We start from the raw sequence: 26,915 nt of genomic DNA on the forward strand, positions 1-26,915 counted from the left end.
CGATTTACCAGTCGATCTTTGTTCCTACCCTCACCTATGGCCACGAGTTTGGGTAGTGACCGAAAGAACAAGATCACGGGTACAAGCAGCCAAAATGAGTTTCCTCCGTAGGGTGGCTGGGCTCTCCCTTAGAGATAGGGTGAGAAGCTCGGTCATCCGGGAGGAGCTCGGAGTAGAGCCGCTGCTCCTCCGCGTTGAGAAGAGCCAGATGAGGTGGCTCGGGCATCTAATTAGGATGCCTCCAGGACGCCTCCCTAGCGAGGTGTTCAGGGCACGTCCCACCGGTAGGAGGCCCGGGGGAAGACCCAGGACACGCTGGAGAGACTACGTCTCACAGCTGGCCTGGGAATGCCTCGTGGTCCCCCGGGAAGAGCTGGACGAAGTGGCCGGGGAGAGGGAAGTCTGGGTTTCCCTGCTTAGGCTGCTGCCCCCGCGACCCGACCCCGGATAAGCGGAAGAAAATGGATGGATGGACCACCTTTTGTTATATTTTTGTGGGCACAACACTTTTTGATTGTGTTAATTTAATTTCTCCGGTCGTGATTACGATATGATTCCCTGATAAGTTGTATGTATATGTGTGTGTGTGTGTGTGTGTAGAGAGAGAGAGATAAATATACCATTATCTGATTATCACACTAGATATTAAAACCGACAGCACCACTGTCGTTGTAACGCAGATTAGCTGTTGTTTCTAATAAATTAAGCTACTACAAGAGGAATGCTCATGAACGAGTGCTGTTCGCTTCGAGCACTCGACTCCGGTAACTTGTGTGAGCGAGCCAGTGAGTGGGATTCAATGCTCGGGTACACTCGGCCACACTCGGCTGCGTTTGGCTGTCATTAATCACTTCTACACATGCTCTATGGGCCAGTAGATCTGGGTGTTTTACACTTTTCTAAACTCGGAAAAAGAGTTTTCTCTGCTTCATGCGCCACTGAGCAGCTCTCATAGGAATGACTGAGGTCCCAGCCCCACAGCTGCATCCAGATTTATAATAGATCCATGTTTGGCTGTCGTATAAGAATTTGTGAACAGGAAGTGGGCGCTATACTGTTTCCTGTATTGTAAAAATGGAGGCTGACAACATCTCATAAAGGGTTTTCTCTATAGTTGTATATATGCAAATGTGTAAATGGTTATATTTCATAGTGGCACTGGCTGTAGCAGTAGAAATTATGTCAAAAACTCTACCAATTATACTCAAGTTGTAATAAACCTTCTTTCTTCCGAGACAAGGAAGGCTCTAACTTAACAGAAACCCTCTATTTCCTGGGTGGATGGTCTTATTGCACGTACAGCAGCTCTGTAATTTTTTCCTCATGAAATCAGCCCGAATAACCACCTTCCCTCTAAAGCACTGCTGTTTGCGGTCCAAAACTATGGCCGATCTCTTAATTTGCTGTTGTCATCTTGACCGACATGCACTCTCACTCCACTTACTCCATAAATACAGCAAGAACAGAAGGAAAGCATTGATTTTCTCTTTTGTGCCTTTCACTGGGTTTAAATGGCACTCACACATGGTTAAGGAAAAGTGGATTTTAAACCTTCATATTATGTTAAAAATGTTAACAAAATATAATTTTTTTGAAAATAGAAAATCCCCCCCAAAAACAGCCAAGAGCATCTGAACAAAAATTTGCTCAAGGTCAACTTTAAGGTATATTATGCAGGGATTGTCAGCTACTATTTGTAAGTGGAATAGCATTTCAACACCAGAATAAATATTGGTATTGTACATTTCTGCAGACCATAGACATGTTTCATTTGTGTTATTATGTAGCTTATATGTTCAAACTTTAAGTTTCTTTACATTTCAGCAAGGCTATGCTTATCATGTAGCGAGGTTTAGGGACAAGAGCCACTGTCTTAGGGTGAGGAAGATTTTGGCTGAAAATACCCAATTTCTGAGCACAATCCTGGCTGGAAACACAGCAATGTCTATGTAACCTGGCATTACCGCCTCGTGGTTGTATGCCTCTGCACACCAGTCAAGTTTCTCTTACAGTTTACATCCATGTCTGTAAATCTTCAAAACAGGTTCACACACATCTTCCCCCTGACAGCACAGAAGATCTCTACAATTAGCACAGTTTACAGATCAGTGTCACCAATTCAGTATGTGACTAAATATCTCCTTCCTGATACAATGCTGATTAATGGCCAGAATATATTCATCATTATATCTTATTAGACATTTGTATGGAGTTTTGACATAATTAGCATAAACATTTTTAAGTTATGGCCAAAACATGTTATGTGAGGTCACAGTGACCTTTGACCACCAAATTCTAATCAGTTCATCATTAAGTCTAAGTGATCATTTGTGCCAAATTTCAAATAATTTCCCTCAAGGTGTTTGTGAGATAACATGTTCACAATGACATGGATGCAAGGTAACACTGACCAATCTAAGTCATTTATCGCTGAGTCCAAGTGAAAGTCTTTGCCAAATTTTAAGAATTTCCCTCAAGGTGTTCTTGAGGTGTCATGTTGGGGAGAATGGGATGGACGGCCGGATGGGCAACTCAGAAACACAATGCCTCCAGCTATGGCTATTGCTGTCATGGTGGCATAAAAGCATCTGCTTTTTGTTGCCCTATCCCCAGTGGAAACACAGCAACAGGTCACTTAAAAAAAAAAACATCCATATTGGGTGGCAAAAAACTGCAGTAAATACTGCCATAACTTTGCATTCTTGAGTTTGAGTACAGACCAACCCATGTGTTAGAGGTCACAGTTACCTTTGATCTTTGATCACCAAGATTTTATCAGTTCATCCTTGTGTATAAGAGGATGTTTGTGCCAAATTTAAAGAAATTCTCTCAAAGCATTCCTGAAGTATGGCGTTCACAAAAATGGGACTGACACGAGGTTGAAGTGACCTTTGACCCCCAAATAATTACTGTATCTCTGAAAATAACCAGTACAAGTCAATGGCCAATAAAGTGACACCTGAGATACACTGATTTAACATACTAAGTCTTGAAATGCTTATTAACAAAAACATGTGTATTAGCTGTAGTGTCTTAATGTTTTCTGTGTACAAGTGGATGTGTATTACATGTGGTTGTTTTTAAGAGATTTTCTTTGAATGCAGGATCAAAACATCCATTCAATACAAATGGCAGATCAGAGTTGCTGTTCAGACATGGGTTGATTTTTCACACCTATCCAGATGTGGGAAAATTGTAACCCAGCTCATCTATCAATCTCCCTCGGCGTATGACTGTTAATTTGCCTCCTTTTCCTGTGTGCTTGTTTTCTGTGTGTCAGTGTGAAGTGTGTCAGTGTGTCAGTGTGTGATTTTCAGCCACTGGACGCCCCACAGAAGGACAAGCCAAAACTAATGTTAATTCCCACAGAGGACTTTAACAGTGTGATTCAGTAAAGTGAAGGACAGCGTATTTACATTAAAACATGGCCAGATACTGTTCTGTCTACTCTTTATATAAAATTTCTCAACGTAGCCCCGATAGGTAAGATGTTGAACAGGTTTCTTCATAATGGCTTAGGAGGGAGGGAGGGTGCAGCCTCTCAGTTAGGGAGAGGCCAGCAATTGGGGTTATGCGTTACTTTAGGGGTTCTTTATGTGTTTTGTGTTATTGTTTTTGTTTCTCTCGCTTTGCTCTTTGTCTTTCTCTCCACCCCCCCCTTCTCCCCAGGGTTAGAGATGTGGATCTATTGTTGGGTGAATCTTTCCGGACATCAGTCAGTCCCCTTTTCCCATGGCCTCCCTAGATGGGTTGAGTAGAACATCAACAAAATTTGTAAGCTGGAATGTGAGGGGACTCAATCACCCCGTAAAGCGAAGCAAAGTATTTTCCCACTTGATGAAACTTAAGGCAGAGGTAATATTTCTACAGGAAACACATCTACGTACGTCAGATATTCCCAGATTACAAAGAGGTTGTGTATCACAAGTCTTTCATTCCAAATTTAACTCTAAAAGTCGAGGAACAGCTATCTTGATTGGGAAGAATGTGCAGTTTATATCTTCAAAAGTAGTAGCTGATATAAATGGGCGCTTTGTTATTGTTCAGGGCAGGTTGTATAATTTTCCAGTGGTTTTAGTCAATATCTATGCCCCTAATTGGGACAGCCCTGATTTCTATAAGCATCTGTTTAGCTGCATCCCAGAGTCAGGCACACACCACTTGATATTAGGAGGATACTTCAATACTGTCCTGCAACCCTCTTTTGACCGTTCTAAAATCCATAAGTCCATAAAGTCTCGTTATATGCGGATGACCTTTTGCTTTTTATATCAGATCCTGAAAATTCTATTCCGAAGTGCCTGGACACAATCTCACAATTTAGTTTGGCCTCAGGCTATAAAATCAATTTAACAAAGAGTGTATTATTCCCCATTAATAGTAAAGCATTGGCGATGTCCTTTGATTCATGCGAATTTAGAGTCACAACTGGTCCACTAACATATTTAGGAGTCAAGGTAACACGCCATTATAAAGACCTTCTTAAATCTAACTTTAGACCACTTATAGATCAAGCTAGGAAGGATACCAATCGCTGGTCAACGCTTCCATTATCTCTGGCTGGTCGTATTAACTCAGTTAAGATGGTTATTTTACCAAAATTTCTATACTTATTCCAGACAGTTCCCATTTTCTTGCCGAAATCATATTTTAAAGAATTAGATTAATATATTAGCACATTCATTTGGAATAAGACTATACCACGTGTACGGAAATCTGTACTGGAGAAACGCAAAACAAATGGAGGTCTAGCGCTGCCAAACTTTTTATATTTTTATTGGGCAGCCAATATTCATAAAGTGACTGTCTGGTACAATACCTTTGTGAAAGGGGAAGGTCCAATTTAGTCTCTCATGGAACAACAAGCATGTTCACCAGTCTCCTTAGCATCTATGTTGTGTGGCCCATTACCATTAGCAGTGGGGGCTCATACAGACAATCCAATTGTGAGAGGCACTCTACGTATATGGACCCAATTTCGTAAACACTTTGGCCTTACGCAAGCTTTGGTGTCAATGCCTTTTATCGCCAATCCCCTTTTTAGACCCTCTTTGCTAGATGCAGCTTTTCAGATATGGTTTGGGAAGGGACTCCATTGTGTGGGAGACCTATTCATTAATGGATTGTTTGGCTCTTTTGACCAGTTTGTTAAAGAGTACAACCTACCTCAGCCCCACTTCTTCAGGTACCTTCAAATACGCAATTTCACTCGTACATATTTTTCATCATTCCCTCACAAACCTTGCCCACTTGATGAATGTTTGAAATATCTGGCCCAGATATACCCCGGTTAAGATCCAGACTGCATTAGATGCCACCAGGCCCCTGCCACTCTGGGACACATGTTTTGGACATGCTCAGAACTACACACATTCTGGTCAGAGATTTTCAATACATTCTCTCATATTTGTAAAAAAGGAATCGAGCCAGATCCAGTTATCTCAGTATTCGGGGTTACCCATAGCAACAGCGGGCTATCAAAACATCACTCAGACTTCATAGCATTCTCAACATTACTAGCCCGCCAAATTATCCTTTTTGGTTGGAAATCCACCACACCCCCATCCCATTCACGATGGGTCCGTGAGGTGAAGGCGTCTCTTAAGCTAGAAAAAATCAGATGCACAATTCAGGGCTCTGTAAAAAGGTTAAAAAAATTTGGCGTGACTTTTTAGAATACTTTACAAGTGAATTTGAAGAAGTACTTTATGTATGTACATATATTACAAATGACGCTGGAGATGGGATCCATGTATAGTATCCATGCAATTGTGTCTACCTGCTCTTAGTTTAAACTGTTTTGTTTCTTCGTCACTACAGTCTTTTGAAAATTCAATAAAAAACAATTTGAAAAAAAAAAAAATTCTCAACTTACAGAAGAGAAATTTTGCATTTCCACTTGCTGTCTGAGGTCTGTGTGACATGACTCATAATGCTCTTGAAAAGGCCTTTTCATTTAAAGTTCAGTAAAACTTCATTTAATTTCATATCAAGGGAAACAAAAAAGCTTTCTGTCCATTTGCTCTTCAGTTATTTAGGCAGTTGCTCATTTTAACATCATGATGATTCATTTTTTGTAAAATGTTTCACTGTGCAGCACGTGAAAAGGTAAAATAAGTCCAACTAGAGACCATCTTTGCTTCTCTGCCCCCTACCTCCAGCTCCCTTGCTCAGACCACACTCATCAATGAAATCTGTGGTAATTTTGTGTGTGTGTGTGTGTGTGTGTGTGTGTGTTTGTGTGTGTGTGTGTGTGTGTACTGACCATGGAGTCTTCGTCAGCAATGAAAACAGTACAAGCCTGGGCCTGCATAAAGGACAGAATGGTTCCTGCAATCTTCCTCAGTAACACCTCCAGACACTGCTGCTCCTCAAAGATCAGACTGGCCAGATCCAGTAACACCTGCACACACATTCACACACACAGAAGATTATGATTATGATTATGATTATAAGATCATGTCCAGGCTGTGGCTCACAGGTTGAGCGGGTCATCCTCTAATCAGAAGGCCAGTGGTTCAATCCTGTGGGCAACATGTCGAAGTATCCTTGGGCAAGATACTGAACCCCAAATTGCTCCAGATGTCGCATCACTGGAGGGTGAACGTGTGTGTGATTACTGAATAGCAGGTGGCACCTTGTACTGTAGCCTTGGCCACCAGTGTATAAATGTGTGTGTGAATGGAGGAATGTGACAATGTAGTGTAAAAGCGCTTTGAGTCAATAAGATCAAAAAAGCACTATACAAGTACAGTCCATTTACCATTTAGCATTCTGAGTTGTGTCTCTGCACACGCACACGCACACGCACACGCACACGCACACGCACACACACACACCTTCAGAGACACACATTCACACCCACCTGATTGCGTCTGTTTTCCAGCTGTGATGTCTCGTAGAGCTGAGCGTTGTGCAGGACGATGCCTGAAAAGGCCAGATAGGCTGAGAAGTCCTGATGGAGAGGAGCAGAACAGCATGTGAGCACCAAGGACAAAGAACAGTCAGGATGAATTACAGGAAACAAGACAAGACAGGACTGCATGGAAAAAGCTAAATAATGGAAGGAAAAGGAGAAGAGAGGAAAATGACAGATGATATAAGGAAGGACTCATACAGGGTAAGAAAGTAGGACTGAGGTTAAGGACAGTTGTATGTTCAGTGTAACTGAGAGACACACATTATGACACACTAGTCAAGGCAACTAAATGATGCGTCTGCCTATAGTCAAGAGCTAAACATCTTTCAACATTTTTCTATCTTTCCGAATTTCGACACATTGACTAAATGTGCCTGTCATGGGTGAAGCACTGAACTTCACAAACCTTTTCATCCTGTTCAGTGAACGCACCGTCCTCCCCATTTTTATTGATTGCCTGCGCCACTCCAACTACCTGTGATAGATAGGATGGAAAAAGCACAACAGAAGTGTAAATGAGAATTAGACCTTGTTTATAATTTATAATCTAACTCTAGAAACTAGAGTTACTGCCTCTCAGTTGTATGCCTCCGCGCACCAGTCAAGCTGCACATACAATTTACATCCATGTCTGTGAAAGCATGGATGCTTCACACATCTTCCCCCCGGCAGCACAGAAGATCTCTATAATCAACACAGTTTCAAGGTGGACACCCAAGATTAGTGTTAACTTTATGATGCTACATTGAAATTGACCTTTGGCCTTTTGGATTAAAAAAAATTGTCATCACCTTATCATTTTATCCTGTAAATCCTCCTGCAGACTGTGAGATTTTTGCAGTCTTATAAGTTTGTGACATGGATCTAATAAACTTGGGTACAACATCAAGTTTAATGTCTTTATGAAACTTTGAGCATTGTGAAAAGTGTTTTATAAATAAAATGTATTATTATTATTATTAGGGTCCGACTGGTGCAAGGACCCTCTTGGAATGCAAATGAATCGCATTTTTGGAGGTCTAAACATGCTCAAAAACTCATGAACCTTCATAAGCACATCCGGCCTGGTGAAAAATTTCATATTTTGATGGTTTTGGAAACGGTCTTGGCAAAATGGCTCCACAGTGCCCCCTAACGTGTAGCCCTGATGGCCAGTTTCACCTAAGATTACAAAATTTAGTACATTTATTTATCATGCCCCGACGCACATAAAAGCCTATGGACCCACCCTCCAAACCCAACAGGAAGTAGGCCATTTTGAATTTTGTGCTCATTTTGGCAATTTCGGGCCTCGCGTTTTGCCATCTTGTCCTACAGAATAATCTGATCAATTTCAAAAGTGGTTTGTCCATTTTCAATCCCTTGGTGATGAAAAGTTATCATAGGTCTGTGAAAAATTTTTACGTGGCATACAATTTGATGTCTCGCCGTAAAAAAGTAAATTGTTCTAACTTTGGTGTACATTGTCCGATCTGCCTAAAACTTCATAGGTTTGATAAAGGTCCCGCCCTAAACACATCTGTATGACAATATTCACTTATCGTAATAGCGCCACCTACTGCCAACAGGAAGTAAGCCTTGAGGGACAATTATCATTGGATTTACTTGATATTTACATGGTTTGGTCTACAAGTGATATACACAAAGACACAAAGACATGGAATTTGTCTCCTCTTCGCTGCCACCCAGTGGCTGCTGGAAGTACTACATCATGTAAAATGGCTCACTCCAGGGTCCAAACTCTCTGCGCCACTGTCGTGGTAAGGGACAAATGTAAATAAACAAATGTAGCCCTCGCTATAGTGGCATTTTTGTGAGAAAAAGTGAAGAAGAGGAGGAGGAGAATGTGGATGCAGTCGTGGTGGGGGAAAAGCAGCCAACTTGGCATGCCAATTTTGCAACAAGAGCTCAGAGTCTCACTGATCAGTGCACCATCTCATGCTGTATTTCTATTGGTTGGTCATGTTCATTCCAAATTTCTGACACTGTCAGAATTTGATTCTGGGCTGTCTTTGATCACAAGGCTGTGACAATGGCCACCCTTAAAGTTCTCTCACTTAGGACGTAGGACCACCGCTTTAGAGCCACGACCAAAGATATAGCCATGTGTCTTTCATGATGGTCATCTTTTGTCTGAGACTGGCCAAATATGAATTCCTGAATTATGGCTAAAATGTGTATTTTGTGAGGTCTCAGTGACCTTGACCTTTCCCCTGATCACCAAATTCTAAGCAGTTCATTCTTGAGTCCAAGTGGGCATTTGCTCACAAGAACGACCTGGACACAAGGTCACAGTAGCCTTGATCTTTGACCACCATGACTCCAAGTAGACGTTTGAGCCAAATTTGACAAAATTCCTTTGACCTTTGACCACCAATTCTAATCAGTTTATTCTTGAGTCGAATATGAAGGAATTCCGTGAAGTTCCTCTTGCTGTGTCCAATTGGATGTTTGTGCCAAATTTTAAGGAAACTTCCTCAAGGCGTTCTCAGATATTATGTTCACAAGAATGAGACACACACAAGGTCACAGTAACCCTTGGTCTTTGATTACCAAAATCTAATTCGTTCATGCTTCCCTCAAGTTCAGCTTGACAAACAAAAAGTCAAAGGTGCCTGTCAGATAAACCACAATTCCCTGTACTTTATGGGTAACTTCTATACCACCAGACCTACTGTAAGTAGTCAAATATAAGCTTTACTTTAAGCAGAACATAGTTTACTGTTTAAGCGTGTATTTTCTTACCTCATCTCTGTGGTTCTTGATGGGAAGGCAAAGGATACTCTGGGTTTTGTACCCTGTGATCAGGTCCACCTCAGCATTGAACCTGGGGTCCTGGGGAGGCAAAGCAGAATTAAGTCCTATCTTTAAAGTTACAAGAACTGTTTCCAATACGGTAAAACATACAATTTAATATCTGGTTTTAATTATCATATGTAGTCTGGTCAATGCCTAAATTCCCACTGATATTGTTGGTACATACCTACTAAAACATTAAATGATCTAAATTAAACATCTACTGCCTGATGACGTGTCAAGCTTTGAATTTTTCCATATGTTGAAGAAATGTGCAGTCACAGCTACTTGGCAATTAAAGAGTTTGGAGGATGGTGTTTTTATTGAGAATTTTTTCAGAACCAAAACATACAAGTCTGAAAAAAAAGAATGAAAGGAGCAGCTGCAAGATAAGAAAGATAATGAAAATGATTGAAGTGTGCAAAAACCAAGATAAAGATAAGAAAGATAATTAAAATGATTTAAGAGAGCAAAAACCAAGCTAATGACTAGGTATAATGAGGAGATTTAAGGTCAGAGTAACTTTTTGGCATGAGGTCTTGACTAGCTGCATCTTTCTGTGTGAAGAAAACAGGAGAGGTGAAAAGTTTAACAGCACACAGCAGAGGTGAAAAGTTCAATGACACGCACACTCTTTTAAAGTAGCTGAATATGATTTTCACATCAGTAAATTGAATCTTGATTTTGTGTTTATCTACTGAGTGGTCTATTATGCTGTAGTTTGAATCAGGGTGAAAATTTAACCAGTATGCATAAGCAGTTTGTAACCTATGTGTGAAACAAGGTCAACATTTAACCAGTGTGTAACCTGTGTGTGATATTCTAATTAACCTAAGTTGCATTATTTTTAAAAATACAGAATTAAAGGTCTTGGAAATAACAGGTCTGGGGTTTGGAAAAGTACCCAGAACCTTAGTGAAAGCTGACACTGTTAAAATCAGAGCCAAAAGATGAGAGCATAAGAAGGAGGGAATTCCTGACTGTAACAAAAAAAAGCCACCCGAGAACAGGGGTAGCAACAGTAAATGAGGGCCTGGACCTAACCATTTGAAGAAGTATTGGCATCATCAGCTCCAGTAAAGACATTTTTAGAACTACAGCAACAATGTCGTAGCAGCACGCATGCAGCTATCAACATTATGCAACACAAAATTCCATTCTTCTCGAAAACAAAGCCCTACATAGTATTTTTAGTGCTTGGTATCAATCAAAAGGAGGCAAAAACCTTCTTTGGTGCGTAAATGTGGAGGTAAGGAGCAGTGGATGGAGAGATGTTTTGTTTAGAGGACTATATCCTTCATTTGGCAACTCTCCCACCCACAGGCTGATCTTTAAACACTTGGCCTTTCTCTGTCCATTACCATTCTCCTCCAAACTCAAGGGGACTCTGTGTGTGTGTGTGTGTGTGTGTGTGTGTGTGTGTGTGTGTGTGTGCGCGTGTGTGAACACATGAACAGATTAGGAACACCAAACTGATTTCAGAGTAACAGTCTACTCAGAAATGATCTAATTTTTTCAGGGTTATACCTTTAGTAGGCCTTCCTAAATTCATATTTGAGTAAAATCTCATTCCCACTGCACAAAAAATCCACTAACATCATGCTTTTGGATGCGTACTATCAGCATTCACACCCGGGTCAAATGACTCTGCAGTAGACACAGGTTTTTATTGCCTTCAGCTCCGATCAGCACTGATGGGAACACAACACCCGGGTGAAAGCAGTAATTTCAGCTCCTTAACCGGCCAGATGCAATGACGCACCATCAATAATTACCCTCCGTCTCCTCCTAATCGGCCCTAAAACACCGATCTTAATTTGTCTGCACAAGTCTGAAGGAAAGACTGAATAAATAAGAGATGGAAACCACTGAAAAGTTTTCACAAACCTCTGTTCCTGCTGCTTTCTACGATTTACCTGTTCCCCTGCCTGTCCATGACATCGCACGGACACACCAACAAGACAACACACACACACACACACACACACACACACACACACAGCCCTTCCTCATTTCTAAGTTGTCAAATACCACTGCTTTGACACTGCTTTTTGGCCTGAGATTGCGACACTAAAAGCCACCTTCTGTGTCTGCATGACACAGAAGGTGTCCAGGGGTGGACTTCACCAGCTGAGAATGCAGCCAGTAAGAAATGATCATGGTGTTATTAGATGGCCAGATGGAACCTGTTTGTTTAAAAATGCAAAGGATGTATAACGAAGGGACGTGCAGCCATAAAGCACCATCTTTGTGTAAAAAGAACTATAGATGCTAATTCTACAACTAAACTAAACACTGGCCTGTCAGTCATTCTGTTCTTGCATAACTGTGGCAGCTTGACCACTCTTAATTTTTTAAACTGTCAGTCCTCGATTTCAGACAGAGCTGGACTCAGTTCCAGCCAACAACTGTCATCTCACTGTAAATTTGACAACTTAATTTTACTTTAGAAGATCTAGGAGACAGATTACCTTTAAAAAGCTAAGAAAATATAACTATTAGTCTTAAAATAAGTTCACTTTACATCTAATAATTAACTTGAAATATAGATATATTTACTTATATTTAATTTTGTGAAGTTGCTGCAACTTAAAAAGGACAAGTGATAATAACTTTATCTTTTTAAGTTTTACCAACCTTAGTAAACTAAGTTTACTGTGCTATATATCTGTAATTCTGCTGGTTGCAAACTCATATTTGTAGCTCACAGATCTCCTGACTTCATCATTGGCAAAATCCTCTTTGTCATGATCAGCTTAAGTCAGACAAAGCTGTTTTACTGAAGTTGCAAACACTTAGAAAAAACAAGGTAATTTCCATTTTTATGTTGCAGCACTTCACAAAATTATGTAACAAAATTATAAGTAAACTTCACATTTAGGCATAAACTAAAAATGATTCAAAATTGATTTAATTGATATTAGTTTAATTTACCTACTTTTATCACGACAATCAGTTTACTAGATTTTTTAAGTAAGATGAACTTACAACAAGATTTTACCAAGCTTGTTGACTGGGAAAACAACTGTCATCTTACTACAGCCCCACGCACACCTCTTCAACATGCAGACACAAGAAACAACAGCCTTTCACCACAGCAAACCTCACTCCAGTGTGGGAACAATACCTTCCCACAAAGGTTACTTTATCATCTTTAAAAAGTAAAAAATATAATATAAAAATATAAAATATCTTCAAATATAATTAAAGCAAAACTCAGTGAATGATAGATAAGTCCTGTATATTTTTTCCCAAAAACAGCATTTTGGATGGAGCACAGTGCATGCATTGATAAGGACATCACCTCCCCGGGCCTCTCTGTAGATTGGTTTGGCCCAGGCTTTTGCCATACTTGTAGTAAGTCCAGTCCACAGAGGGCTGAACTAATGTAAACAGGCAGAGGGGGTTTGTTTCTCATTACGCTGCTGAAATCAATGTAATCCTGAACAGACTAATGGGAGGTCCAATATCCAATCAGAAGGCTGGGTAGTCCCACAGATGACGCAGATGAACTTTGTGGAAGCAGTATCAGATTCTCTCTCTCTCACACACACACACACACGCACAGACACACACACACACACACACATTTGCACAAACAGAGTCTTCAGCATACACTCAGATAACCTCCAGTGATATTGCATGAACTGAGTCAGTTAGTGCACAACATTATCTCAAACTTACTGCATACACACCAATACTGAATTACACACACACACACACACACACACACACACACACGCAAAGCAGGTGAGTCATTGCAAAATACACACACCCAAACAAAAACATGCATTCACCTGGGATAAAACACACGCACGCGTGCACACACACACACACACACACACACGCACACAGCAAGCTAATTGGATGCAGGTTGACCATCCAATCAGCCACTCTCGTTCTCGATTTGTCATTTTCTCACTCTGTCTCATCTCACGTGTCTCTCTCTCTCTCTCTCTCTCTTTCTTCCACTCACATCATCATCCTCATAATTATCACCATCATCATTATCATCTTGTGGTTGGCAGGCAACCAGATGACAGGGCTTTCAAAGGAGGAAGGTACACAGCAGGAAATCTCTCTCTCTCACACACACAAAAAGGTTCTTGGTATAACTACAAAAATTTAAAAGCAGTTATTGTCAATTTTTATAATTAATGTGATGGTAGTGTAAAGGTTTAAGGTGACTCAATATTTGTCTGACTTATAACCTCCAAAACATATGAACATTTTTGTGACACATTCAGAGTTATAATACTATTAGCAGAGTAGCTCTCAGCAAGGTAACATGTTAAAAATAAAACATAACTATAATTCCACTAGTTTTGGCAGTTGCTTAGAAATGTTAATTTTTAAAATTCAAATAGCGCATTTACAATTACTGAAATCTATATAGGCTCGTTTTTTGTTACTTTTTTCTTGATCATAGCAAACAAACACAGCCAGTCTCCCGGGTTTTATGGGTGTTGTGATGTAAGGTCACACAGCCATGAAATTCATCATCCAAAATGAGGGGATTCCCCTTACATGCTTCACCATGGGGGGAGAAACCTACACTACAACTCTCCAGTGGTCATATCTTGAGCTGCAACAGTGTCCTTAGCAATGGCAGCATCTAACTAATTACATTCACTTGAACAACATACTTACATACATTTTTAAAGTATTTGTACTTTACATCAGTATTTAACTTTTTTGCTACTTTATACTTCTACTTCACAACATTTTGGAACATACAAACATACAAGCCTATCAGAACATATCTACTGTGTTTTTTTGCTCTCGTACTTACTTTGAGAAGCTACATGTAGTTATAATCAGTTACAGTAACTGGGAATATTGTAAATAATATATGGACCTGCACTTGTATAGCACTTTTCTAGTCATTTTTGATTTCTCAAAGCACGAGTCACATTGACCTGTTCATACACACATTCATACACTGGTGGCTGAGGCTACCAGTGACACCTGCTGCTCAGTAACCATTCACACACACACACACACACACACACACACACACACACACACTAATTTGAGGGTTGGTATGTTGCACAAAAACAGATACTTCCACATGTAGACTGGAGGAGCTGGGGCTCGAACCGCCATCGTTCCAATTCCAGGAAGACCTGCTCTTCCTCTAAGCCATGGTCAATCCAATGTGAAATCATATCACAGTTACTAGTCAAAATGTTGCTGATTGCAGAGGGGTTACATGCAACTATGTTTTTTGGGATAAAAAGTTAACATTTAGAATAAAACATTCATGCTGTTGCTTTGCATCTTTTTGATGTGCTAGAATGTTTTGTTTTGGCATAACATGTTTACAGGCATTTTTCAGCTTTTCTGCTCAATTTGGGGCATTTCTTAGAAAAATGATCAAATCTATTCAGTTACATGACTTTGATGAAGTAATTCAAGTCATTACAGTGCTTTTTACCTTTCAGCACAGTAGCAAGTAATCTGTAACCAGTCAATTTCAAAAGTAACTTCTCAACACTGATCAATATAGTGACAAAGGGTACAATCAGAGATCAAATGTGTGAGTTGTCTTCCCCCACCCCTATTGTTGCCGCACAGAAATACTAAAATAATACAGCTGTGTGCACTAAAAAGATGACTGAATATTTCAAAGTAGCACAAAAGTTACTTTACCATGTAATTAATTAATTTAATATGCAGTAATTGGTAAAATAATTCAAATACTTTCAGAAAGGTAACTAGTGACTGTAACTAGTGACTAATTTTTAATAACCGGCACAACAGTGACTATGACAAGAAACAAAGTTTAAATATGTAATTATGACAAATATATTTTAGTTTTACCCTAGCGTTTAAATCATTTTTGCTTCTCATGTCTTGCAATTTGTGCAATATTTCTTACCAATTTGCTCATTGCCTTTTTCCCATGTTTTTGAAAGAAATCAATATGCTCAGGGCTCATTGGTTAAATACTTGTGAAAGGCATCTGAAAGGAGCACAAGAAAAGTGAGGTTGCTCCAGGTTTCAAAGGGTAAACTTCCACTGATTCGAGTTCAAAAACAGATCATAAAAATCCCTCAAATATGTTTCACTGAACTGATTAACAGCGGAGAAGTAGAGCTGTAACATTCCACTGTCCAAACACACCAGTCTGAAATATTAGAGGGTGTATGTGTTTGGCAGAACTCTCTGCTCACCAGAGAACAGTCATATTGAAATTCATTGTCGAAAAAGACATATTTTCTGCACATTCGATGACGTCACTCAGGCGAACACACACACACACACACACACACACACACACACACACACACACACACACACAATCTCTCTCTCTCTCTCTCTCTTTCTTTGTTCAGACACAGATGACCACACACAAAACACATGTATTTCATCACAACTTTATCCCCCCCCCCCTCTCTCTTCCACCCCCACACACAAACATTACACACACATCTGCTTCTTTTTGAAGACACTCATAACTCTCCCAGAGGAAGATCACACAGTGTGCAGCCAAACACACACACACATACACGTACACATGCGCGCGCGCGCGCACACACACACACACACACACACACACACACACACACACACACGCACTAAAACCATGCCTGTCCCTTCCATGCCATCCTTGCAATCAGATGTCTTTCACTTTCAGATTTGAAGAATTAATCAGGGAACAGAATCAGATGAGTTTTATTTAAATTCAAGTTAGGAGCGGCTGGAGAGGTCACTCAGTCTGCTCAATCTGCAGAGGTCACAATGCTGAAATCCAGTCTGGGACTGGAGGAAGAGGGGAAAAGATTTGATCAGCTGCTGTTATCCCTACAGGCCCACATGTGTTTGGCTGTGTGTGAGAGTGTGTGTATGTGTCTGTCTGCAGCTAATCTCACAAACTACTGGACCAGTCAGCCTCACACTCAGTGTGCATGTATATCACTGTATCCTCAAGGATTTCTGGTTGCTGTGATTCAAAATTCACAAAAATTTATCTCAAAAACTATTAAAAAAGTTTGGTCATATTTTGAACTAAAGCACCTGCAGATTGATGATTTTCCTTCTTGATGTGTTATGATCCTCTAAAGATAGACATGATACCATAAAATTAGTCCCCATTTTCAGGATCTTTGCCACCATGTTGACTGTGAAGGAGCCAGGAGAGACAAAACCACCAGGCACAGCTGTGTTGCGTTCCAGCTGTCATGGCTCCAACCTGGTTTTGCTCCATCCTCCACACTGCATCATACCACACCATTTCAGAGGCAGGGTATTTTGCCTTTTGTAGACTTGTTGATATGTTTATTTTGTCCGTCATATTTGTCCTTCCAAGTACACGAGGAGGATACGTTGTTAAATGATTTCTTTTGTTTGTGTGTTTTTCTTTAACTGTTTCTCTTGTTATTTTTCTACTTTGTTGTGCTGTAGATAACAGACAACATTAATACTGTTAACTGTAAGTCCAGCCAACATCATGGATTAGAGAATTGTGGCTGTTTCAGTCAGCTTCAGTTCAGTTAAAAATAGATTACAAGTATACATAAATAAAATACAATATAATTATATTGTACCTATATTTCGCAAACAGTAGCAGCAAGAACACTTGATATGCTCTGTGCAACACACTGCAGCTCTGTCAAATATAGACAAGGCACTTATTTTTATTACTCTCGAGGACGCTTCTGTAAGCATCTCCTACAAACGCTGCTGCTAGTATTTGCAGAGACAATCTTTAACCATGCATCTTCAAAGGTGTTGGTACAAAATTTAAACTTTTTCTCAAACCTTTTTTAAACCTTTGAAAGCTCGACATCAATTACATTCCTTATGAAAAAGAGAGATAATTATTAGCAAATTATATATATCTATATCTATATCTATCTATCTATCTATCTATCTATCTATCCATCCATCTATATATATATATATATATATATGAGAGAGATAAAGAGAGAGAGAAACATTCTCATGATTATTATTATTTTTATATTTTATAAATTTATATCGCAGAATATATTTATTTTGTATTTGCAATTTTTTTCAGGTCTTTTCTTAGGTCATTTAACTTATTTTCGTTGTTGCTAATTTTTATGTAATTTTTGAATCGTGTGACTCTTTACTTTTTGCTATTTTTGGGGCCATTTAATGTTAAGTTGCTTATTGCCTTTATTCCATATTTTTGAAAAAAAAAGCCAATTTGCTCAGGTTTTAAATGGTTAAAGGAGTAAATCAGCCTTTAAGAAAACAAACTTTTATTGCATTCTCTCTCTCTCTCTAAGTTCGGAGCTGGGGTCAGGATGTGGCTAGCCTTGCTTAACATAAAGACGGAGAGCTCTGTTAAAGGTTAAAAATACACCGAACAGCATCTCTAACGCAGCAGGATTGTTTCAAATATACATTAACGGAAATTCCAATTCATTTTTTTAGGAGAATTTCTGTGTTGGAAAGTCCCTGTGAAAGAGAAATATAAACCACATCACAGATTTAAATTAGGTTGGTTCGATCATTAATTGAAGTGGGAAAGTGATACTGTGTGAAACCCGATCACACGTAAGGTCACTATGCTGAAACTGTCAGGGTGAAAATGTGTGTGTGTGTGTGTGTGTGTGGAGAAGGAGCACCAGAGGAGCACTTTGACCTACTTGCTCTTCTCTGCTCCCCCTCCTGTCCCCTGCAGTCTGTGCTCCGTCAGCACGAAACATTAAATGCACCCCAGAGCAAACAGCCTGGTTCACACACACACAGACACACACACACAGACACACACAACACACAGACACACACACACACACACACACACACACACACACACACTCTCACACACACACATACACACATAGAAAGAGAGAGCTTCTCCTCACAGGCTTCCCCAGCATCCACACTGACCCATGTAATGATGAAGAGGAATGAAGGGACAAGCGTGTGAAATCCTCACCTCATAAGCATTCTTGATATTTAGCGGCTGCCCCGTGGCAGCTACATGTCCCACAATGCCCTTGTTCCATTCCAGACGGATACAACTACTGCAGGACTCCTCCAGTGTGGATCCCTCGGCCACGTCAAACAGACGGCTCACCAAGAACTTCCTGTTGGAGCTGTCCTCACCCACCTGAGACCAAATACACAGCAGATTTAAACCAAGAACTTATCTAGTTTTGCCCCTTACTGTTGGCCTACATCACAAACACAGAGTACAAGAACAGGCGGATAATCTATTTACACAAACTAATCTAAAGAAGGAGGAATTTGATAATTTGTTTTTCACATGTACAGAACAAAAGACACCATAAAATATGAATATATTGCTTGGGAAGGGGTGGGTGAATTATGGTGTTTGCGCATTGTGTGATTTATGTTATATGTTACATGTTGTGACAGACTGTGAAAACAAATTTCCCTATGGGACAATAAAGGCTATCTATCTACAAACATATCTATTTATCTAGCTATCTATCTTTAAAAGTAAAGCAAAGTCATTTAAAGCTGCACTAATCAATATTTTTTTCATACACTCTACATCAAATGACTGTGTGTGATGTTACAGGGCTGGCTCACAGTGTCTAAGGCCCCAGAGAATAATCACCCTATTCTACAGCTCTTCTTTTGCAGTTCTTTCGGTGTACGATCCTGACAAAAATCCTCCTTTTGCATCTGCAGGATACACCACTGGATGGCATTAGCTGTGAATGTGGCCGGACAGAACTGTTTGTGGTGTTATTATACGCTGATAGATGCACAGCAGCATGTTATGCAGACGGGCAGCATCACGTGAAAAAACAGTCAGACAGAATCTGTCATGTCCACATAATACGCCATTGGACGGCATCAATTTGAAATACTGCCTGTAACGATATAATATATGGAGCTCTAAGGTCCCTATAGAGTAGGTGGAAAGGGTGGTGGATGGATCCAGCAAACCCTGGACTTTTATATGCATTTGCTCCCTGTCTGAGAGTGATGAGGTTTTTTTTTTACAGCTTACCATGTGCTCCTTTTGTCTAAACCTAACCATCTGTGCCAACATGTGCTTTTTTTGACGTCCCAGCCATGGTTGCCAGGTGCTATAGTTGCCTAAACATAGCCGCGTGCAGTGTCATCCCACTATGTGCTTATGTTGACATTACGGTATCAGCATCTCAGAACGTCAACAGCAGACACAGAATACCTAGAGTGCAATATGTAGACGTGGCAGTCCACTGCAAAGCAGCATCATGTGAGGAGTTGGGATGAGAGTGTGTTAGACATGGCCTTATTGTTTTTCCGAGAAATGAGCTGGAGTCTGCAAGGTAACTGTTTTAAATATGTGCAGGTCACATCATATAAAATATGCAAAACAGTTGCTGGCAAATATAAACTGGCACTAAAATGACTGAAAAATGATTTGATGAAACTATTTATAGACTTTGAATAACTGGAGCTTTAACCATTAGTAGTTTGAGTGAGAGCTGAGATGTGAGAATGTAATAAGTTTTAAAAATATGTTTTCTCAGCACTTTGATTTACTGAAGAGCCATATGTGTCACTTCCTCTTGCTCCAGTTAAAGCAGTTAGACTGATAGTTTGACCCACAGCCCTGCCCGCTCCTACCAGGAAGAGTGAGTAGCGGTCCGCAGCCATCAGCTCGTTGATGTGGAGAAAGATCTTGTGGCAGAGTGCTGTCACATCCAGATGACTTGACACGTCCTTCACCAGTTCCAGCAGCCTGGCACAGCGGTCACCCCTGCCATCACTACCTGCCCCGCCACATCCACCTCCAGTACCTACCCCACCAACACCACCCTCACCCATCACTGAGCCTCTCAGGGGGACAGTTTCACGGTCAGCGTCGCTCAGAAATGTCAAAGAGCCCTCCGAATCTTTCACCACGATGGGTCGGAGTGGGCGGTCGAACTCTGAAGCAGAGATTTTGCGAGTTGGGGTACCGGGGGCTGGGCTGGGGACTGTGGCCGGGGATGGGCAGCGGTTTTCCAGGAGGCTGAGGGTAGGTGGGCAGATGGTGGAGGCAGAGGGGGGACCAAAGTCTGAGGAGCACTGGTGGGCCCGGTGCTGTGGAGGATTTTCTTTGGAGGCAGACGGTTGGATGGAGTGGACACGCTCAGCGAACCAGGCATTTACCACTTCCCTGTTGAAATAAAGAACAAACTACATCAGATGCTTCGCCATATTGTAACAGAAAGTACTGTATTTGTACATCTGTTTTTCTAACTGTTACAGATTTAATGTAGGTGAAGAGTCAGGAATGATAACAGCACCTGACACTTAAATTCCACGTAATCCACGATTGGCTTGGGCTTATCATGGTATTACAGTATATCAGTATAAGTATTTAGAAATCCCAAAGGTATATTTTTTTAAATACTGTCATAAATACCATTGTTCCTCCTTCTATTAAACTCATTGGGTCTCATTCATGAAACAGAGCAGAACGTATGTGTATGTAACGTGTTTGCACAAGGAAATCTATGTGTGTAGTCTGGCATTCATTAATATGTGAGTGACTCCTCTGGTAGTAAGTTCTAACAAAATGTACACCTGTCTCTGGCTTGTACTGCCTATGTAAATTAGGAAAGCACATAAATATGTCATTAAAAGAAATTACAATTTCATTTTTATATTGTGCTCTGTTATGTTCACATTATGTAGATGCCTCTGAAAAACATAGTTAAATGTGACGAAGAGTAGAAATATAACACATTTAGACAAGTTAGTCGGCAATATGCAGACTTTGTAAAAAATATCAGCATTGGCTGTCCCCACATTTTATGTATGAGACTGATTGTATGTATTGCACAGCACCACCAGAGCTTGGTCTCTGTGCTCCAGTAGGTGGAACAGGCAGCTGAGCTAAAAGACACCGCAACACCTATTTGGTGGAGGGAGAAGTTACAGGACTGTAAACAGCCGGCCGAAAGTAGGGCAGAGACAATAACAGCATCATTTTTACATCCAACTTGGTGAATTAAGGATTTATTTGGGAAAAAGAGTGGGAGGGGAGGGGCCCGGAACTTTAAATAAATCCTTAAATAATAATCCTTAAATAAATCCCGGTGATTGTTGGAGCAGTGGACTCACCAACAAGACGGTTTGAGTGAGTTTTATTTTGTTTTGTTGGGTTTTGAATGAAGTGTGTTTTATGATGAGTAAACAAAGTAATTCGTTCTTCAGTGATTGAAAAAAAGTAAAACATAAAAAGTGTACAGTTGTAATTCACTGTTTAATAGGGAAAATAGCTGTGAGAATATTACTTTTCTTAAAATTTTGTGGGTTTGTATTGTGTATTCATTAGTCTGACAAGCTTAAAATAAGTATTGCACTTGCACATTTTTCTTCACATTTTGTGGGTTTCTTTTCTGTATTGATTAGTTTGAAAAGCTGAAAGTAAGGGCAAGTATTGACGCTCATCACATTTATATAGGGGTGGGAGATATATCAAATACACTCGCTATATCACAGCTTGTTCCACATGCAATGTATAAAATGACTTTATCACAAACATCAAGTATAAATTGTCACATCGATTTTATAAGCCAATAACCTCTGGCATAATGACAATGCTAACACACAGAGACCTTTTATCCTGACAGTCAGAAGAGAGCACATATTTAAAACACCAAACCACACAAACTGTGATTAGAGTTGTGTTACTACTCAGCCCCCAAAATCCCACAAGAACATAAATCTCATCTTTTCCTGTACCAAAACAAAACAATTTGTGCAGCTAATTTATGCTGCAAAGTGAAATGACACTCAGCAGAGCTGTGGCGCGCCACCAAAACCTGATCATCTGGGTTATGAAATAATTGTTATTATTGTTTGCTTGCCATTTTCAGCCATTTTCCAAAGATCTGTTATTTTCCTGGCTCACACGATGGCCAGAAAAGTGTTTTATGCAGATTATGATGCCACAGTGAAGATGACCTTTGACCTCTCAAATATAAAATGTCATAACTTCCTTATTTTATCCTATTTTACATTTGTGTGAAATTTTATCATAATTAGTATATGAATTCTTGAATGAAGGGTGTTTTGTGAGGTTGCAGTGGCCTTTGACCTTTGACTATCCATTCCTAATCAGTTCATTCTTGAGTCCAAGCTTGTACCAAATATGAGGAAACTCCCTCAAGCCCTTGTTGAGATTGTGTTCGTGAGAATGAGAGGGACGCAAGGTCTTGACCACCAAAATCTAATCATATTATCACTGAGCCCAAGTGGACATTTAAGCCAAATTTTCAAAACGTCCCTCAAGGTGATCTTGAGAAATGGTGTTCACAAGAATGAGACAGACAATATCACAGTGAAGTTAACCATTGACCTTTCACCACAGAATTCCAATTAGTTTATTCATCTACATACTTCTACTTCATATATCCATCTATGATAATACAGTCTCATGTCTTGGTGTGATATAATATCTTTATACAGCCCTGTGCAGGAGAATAAAAATTTGACAGCAGACAGCATGAGCCTTACCGCATTTTATTTCATTATACATTTGAATTTGGCACACAGTTTTCAAACAAGGTCATGTGACTCATTTTTCCTCTACAGTAGCAGTCAGAGGCTCTGTCCACCTGAGCGGAAGGAAAGACGCTAACAGGCGCAGGCCGTGAAATTAACCGTGGTATCTTAGGCTCCGAGCCAGGCAAATAAAACTCCAGCAGCCACAGAGAAAGGCTGTTATCAGCCTGCAGAGTGTCAAAGGTTGTCAGGTTCAGTCCTCCAGCCTCCCCACTGAGCTCACCCTAATGTATCCAGGGGAGGTGTGGCTGAATCAATACTTCTCTAAGAAATGCCTCTCAACCAAAATGGCACAATGGCTGATGTGTGCAATCCTCTTGCACTGAGGCTCTTTTTGTCTTTTGTGTATTTTTCGTAGTGCGGTCAGCAACAGCATTAGAGGAAAATATGGCCTCGGACAATGCTTTGTATGGAAAACATTTTGAGATGGAGATGGGATTGAGATAATGTGTGTTGCAGTTACTCGATTAAAAGAAAACTAAGTGAGGTTGCCATGGTGGTTTAAGTGGATAAATGGGTCTGAAGGGGTTTGTCACTAAAACAAACAGACCTAGAGTGTCCTGATGGAGTGCTGGCAGGCAGATGAAATGCTCAGATGAAATGCCTGCTGCAAAAATCCCTTATATAGCTGCTACTGCCTAAAAAGACTGATTTGGAATCTGTGTTTGCATAAGAAATTAACTGGCTAATTTGCTCCTACCCACGCTGTCTGAGGTCTAAAATGAGAAGGCTACAACAGAGTTAAGTTATTTAAAGGGGAACACAACCAAAATTAAGAATTCCAATATGTATTTTCCATTGCCTGGGAAGTTCAATCAATGTTTGTGAACCCCGAACACTCTCTCTCAAAGCCAGAAAGCAGAGAGGAAAATCTCATCAAGTATGAAGTGTGGAGCTGCTCCGTAGACAATGAATGGGAGCCTGATTTTTCTGGTCCTGCAGAATCTTTTTTATCCCCAAATGAGCTTTAATCTTTTGTTGTATTCTCAGTTCTGAAACAGAAAATGTAACTATATACTCTGGTGCTATCTACAACATCTTTGACCATTCATCATCTATAGAGAAGCTCCAGACTTTGGACCTTATGACAGGGACACTCAACCTATGGCCCCCCAACCATTTTCTGATTCCACCCAAAAATACAGTGCTACACACTGGGAATTGTTTTTGTATTTTTAGTATACATAAGGTGCCAAAGGTGCCAGAGTGCATAAAACAGTGCCAGTGGAGGATTCCCCACAACTCCCAACTGAGTTCCTAGCTAAGTCCCTAATGTCTTAAAATTCTACAAATGCCCTAAAATCCTAGAAACATACTAAAGTCCTAGAAACGTCCTAAAATCTCAGAAATGTCCTAAAATCCTACAAACATACTAAAATCCTGAAAACATGTAGAAACATGTATGGGGCTGCTAAGGATAGCCTCTGGCCTCCTGTCATTTCACAAAAGTGGCCCCAATGCAAAGCAAGCCGAGTAGCTCTGCCCTGTGGCATCACAAAGTTGACTTTACTTATGTTTAGGGACTGTCTTACATCATACAAATAACATTTATGAATTTTGAAAATGGACGTAAAGGGATAGTTCAGATTTGATGTAGTTATCAATAGTCAGTGTAATGTATGCAGTAGATGTCAGTTCCCCAGTTTAGAGAAGCAGTCTGGGGTCTGACATGGGAGCTCAGCCATGTGCTGCTGCGGAGGGCTTAGCAACAAAATGTATTTTAGTTGCCTAAAAAAAGTCCCAATTGAAAAAAAATCTATATCAGTTTAAGTGTGTGCTGTATAGAGAGCATTTTTCCTGTTTGTCCTTTCTGTCAGACAGCTCATTTCAATTGGGATGCCAACACACTGATTTAACATCACTGAACACAGCAGCTGCTGGTCTGCTGCTGCTTCCATCAGTTAGTTAGTTAGTGTTACTGTGTGACTTCGGTGAGTCTGAACTAGTCATTTTAAACACTGAAGTCACTCAAAAACACAAACTGATGGAGGCAGCGGTGGACCAGCAGCTCCTGTGTTCAGTGATGTTAAATCAGTGAAGAGCAATGGAACACCTTAATTTTGCAGTTGAAAATCACTGTCTGACATTAAGACAGTCAAGCATTAAAATATGCTAAATATAGCATACACTTAAAATGATGATGAAAAAAAAAAAATTTAGGTAGCTAAAATGTTTTGTTGCTGACCCTGCCACAGCAGTACATTGCTTAGCCTCCATGTATATTGATACCTAAGCAAATATGCTTGATTTCTGTCAAAAACATAAGAAAAAGGCAAAGAGCAACAAAAGAAAAAAATATCTCCCAAAAAACAAGAAATTAGTAAAAAAAAAAAAAAAGTACAAAAAAAACCCTGAAAATTTGTTTTAAAAATAAGCAAAAAGGAAAGTTAAAAAAAACCAACTGGGAAATGACCTGGGAAAGTGCTTAAAAATCTAAAACAAAATTAAATATTTAATTGTGATAATAATAAATACAGTTGTCCCTAGTTTTTTTTCTTTTTCCCTTTAAAATGTGTCCCTAGCTTTCTTTTTTTAAATAATTTTCTAAATCTACAAACTTCTTGCAATTTGTGGAGCATTTCTTACCAACTTACTTGTTGCCTTTTCCCATGTTTTTTTTTTTGATTGCACAAATTGTCTCAGGGCTCATAACTGATGTCATCTCAGGTTTTAAATTGATATACTTTCTATGGATAAGTACCTCATACATGCCAATGGTACAATGTGGATGGCTTGAATAATTATCACCAACAGCACATGCTGAGAATTAAACGGAATCATTGGAAGCAGTAAAAGTTAATCATTTAAGGCCCCTGTGCAGCTCTCAGAGCTGTTCCTGATTGTGGCGAAAGGGTGAAATGAAAAAGAGCTGAGCTGGGGGAGGAAGTGGCTGCGAAAGGCAGAGAGAGAGGGAGAGACAGAGAAAGCATGTCAATCAAAGAGCAGTAGAGCAGCTGTTCAAGTAGAGCACCTGAGCACGGACACAATGCTCCTGAAACACTCACAGTCGTGCACGAGAGGTTTTTTACTGTTAGATGTGATGAGAGCAGCTTTACAGCCTTTCAAAGTGATTCCACATTAAGCAGTAAACTAGAAGAGGACATTCATCTCTTTCTACTTGGCTTCACACTAAAGCAAACATGGAGTTTTTTGCACCAGAATCCATGTGAAACCTCCACACAAACAGCCAACAGCCGCACAGAGTGACCCGGGGTTTACTGTCCCCCGTTACCTGGACGCCTTCCTGATAAAGTAGGAGCGCGTGAACTCCAAGTGGTCGTCCAGCCACGCTTCCATCCTCTCGCTTTCCGGAGAGCAGCAGTCCTCCATGGCGCAAACGCGATAACACAGTCTCCCGCTGTGCGCTCCGGTTACCGGCTACATCTGGACACGGTACGAGTAATGTAAACGGAGAAGGAGAGAGAGAGATAGAGGCTCGGGGAGAAGAGAGCTGCTCGGGGTCGGTGCGCGCGGATCATAAAGCGTTGACTGTGCGCTTCCTCGTTGGTGAAGCGACTACTGAAGGACAGGAGAGAGAGAGAGAGAGAAAGAGAGAGAGAGAGAGAGCGAGCAGCAATAGACCCCCTCTTCTCTTTCCACCTTTATTACTACTATATTAATTAAATATTAGACAGTATAGGACACAGCGTTCCAACATCCCAATGGGTGGTAGCCTATTTGTGATTTGTTTGCCCTTTGAGAC

At 40.3% G+C, this 26,915-nt stretch overlaps 2 protein-coding genes across 2 annotated transcripts in view; one reads left to right on the forward strand and one right to left on the reverse strand.

Annotated features, from left to right (window-relative positions):
• Positions 1-26,673, reverse strand: part of LOC121962381 (cGMP-specific 3',5'-cyclic phosphodiesterase-like) — a 52,967-nt gene extending 26,294 nt beyond the window's left edge. Inside the window, exons 1-7 of the mRNA XM_042512641.1 lie at positions 26,445-26,673; positions 20,282-20,816; positions 18,630-18,803; positions 9,665-9,754; positions 7,326-7,394; positions 6,866-6,955; positions 6,266-6,403 (exon numbers count right to left, since the gene is read on the reverse strand). Of these exons, the coding sequence (XP_042368575.1) occupies positions 6,266-6,403; positions 6,866-6,955; positions 7,326-7,394; positions 9,665-9,754; positions 18,630-18,803; positions 20,282-20,816; positions 26,445-26,542 (1,194 nt within the window). The 5' untranslated portion in view covers positions 26,543-26,673. The remainder of the gene's footprint in view (positions 1-6,265; positions 6,404-6,865; positions 6,956-7,325; positions 7,395-9,664; positions 9,755-18,629; positions 18,804-20,281; positions 20,817-26,444) is intronic.
• A 201-nt stretch (positions 26,674-26,874) lies between these two features.
• LOC121962382 (cGMP-specific 3',5'-cyclic phosphodiesterase-like) overlaps positions 26,875-26,915 on the forward strand; it is a 17,067-nt gene continuing 17,026 nt past the window's right edge. Inside the window, exon 1 of the mRNA XM_042512643.1 lies at positions 26,875-26,892. Coding sequence (XP_042368577.1) covers positions 26,875-26,892 — 18 coding nt within the window. The remainder of the gene's footprint in view (positions 26,893-26,915) is intronic.

This window comes from Plectropomus leopardus, chromosome 23 (assembly GCF_008729295.1).
Source record: "Plectropomus leopardus isolate mb chromosome 23, YSFRI_Pleo_2.0, whole genome shotgun sequence".
NCBI lineage: Eukaryota > Metazoa > Chordata > Actinopteri > Perciformes > Serranidae > Plectropomus > Plectropomus leopardus.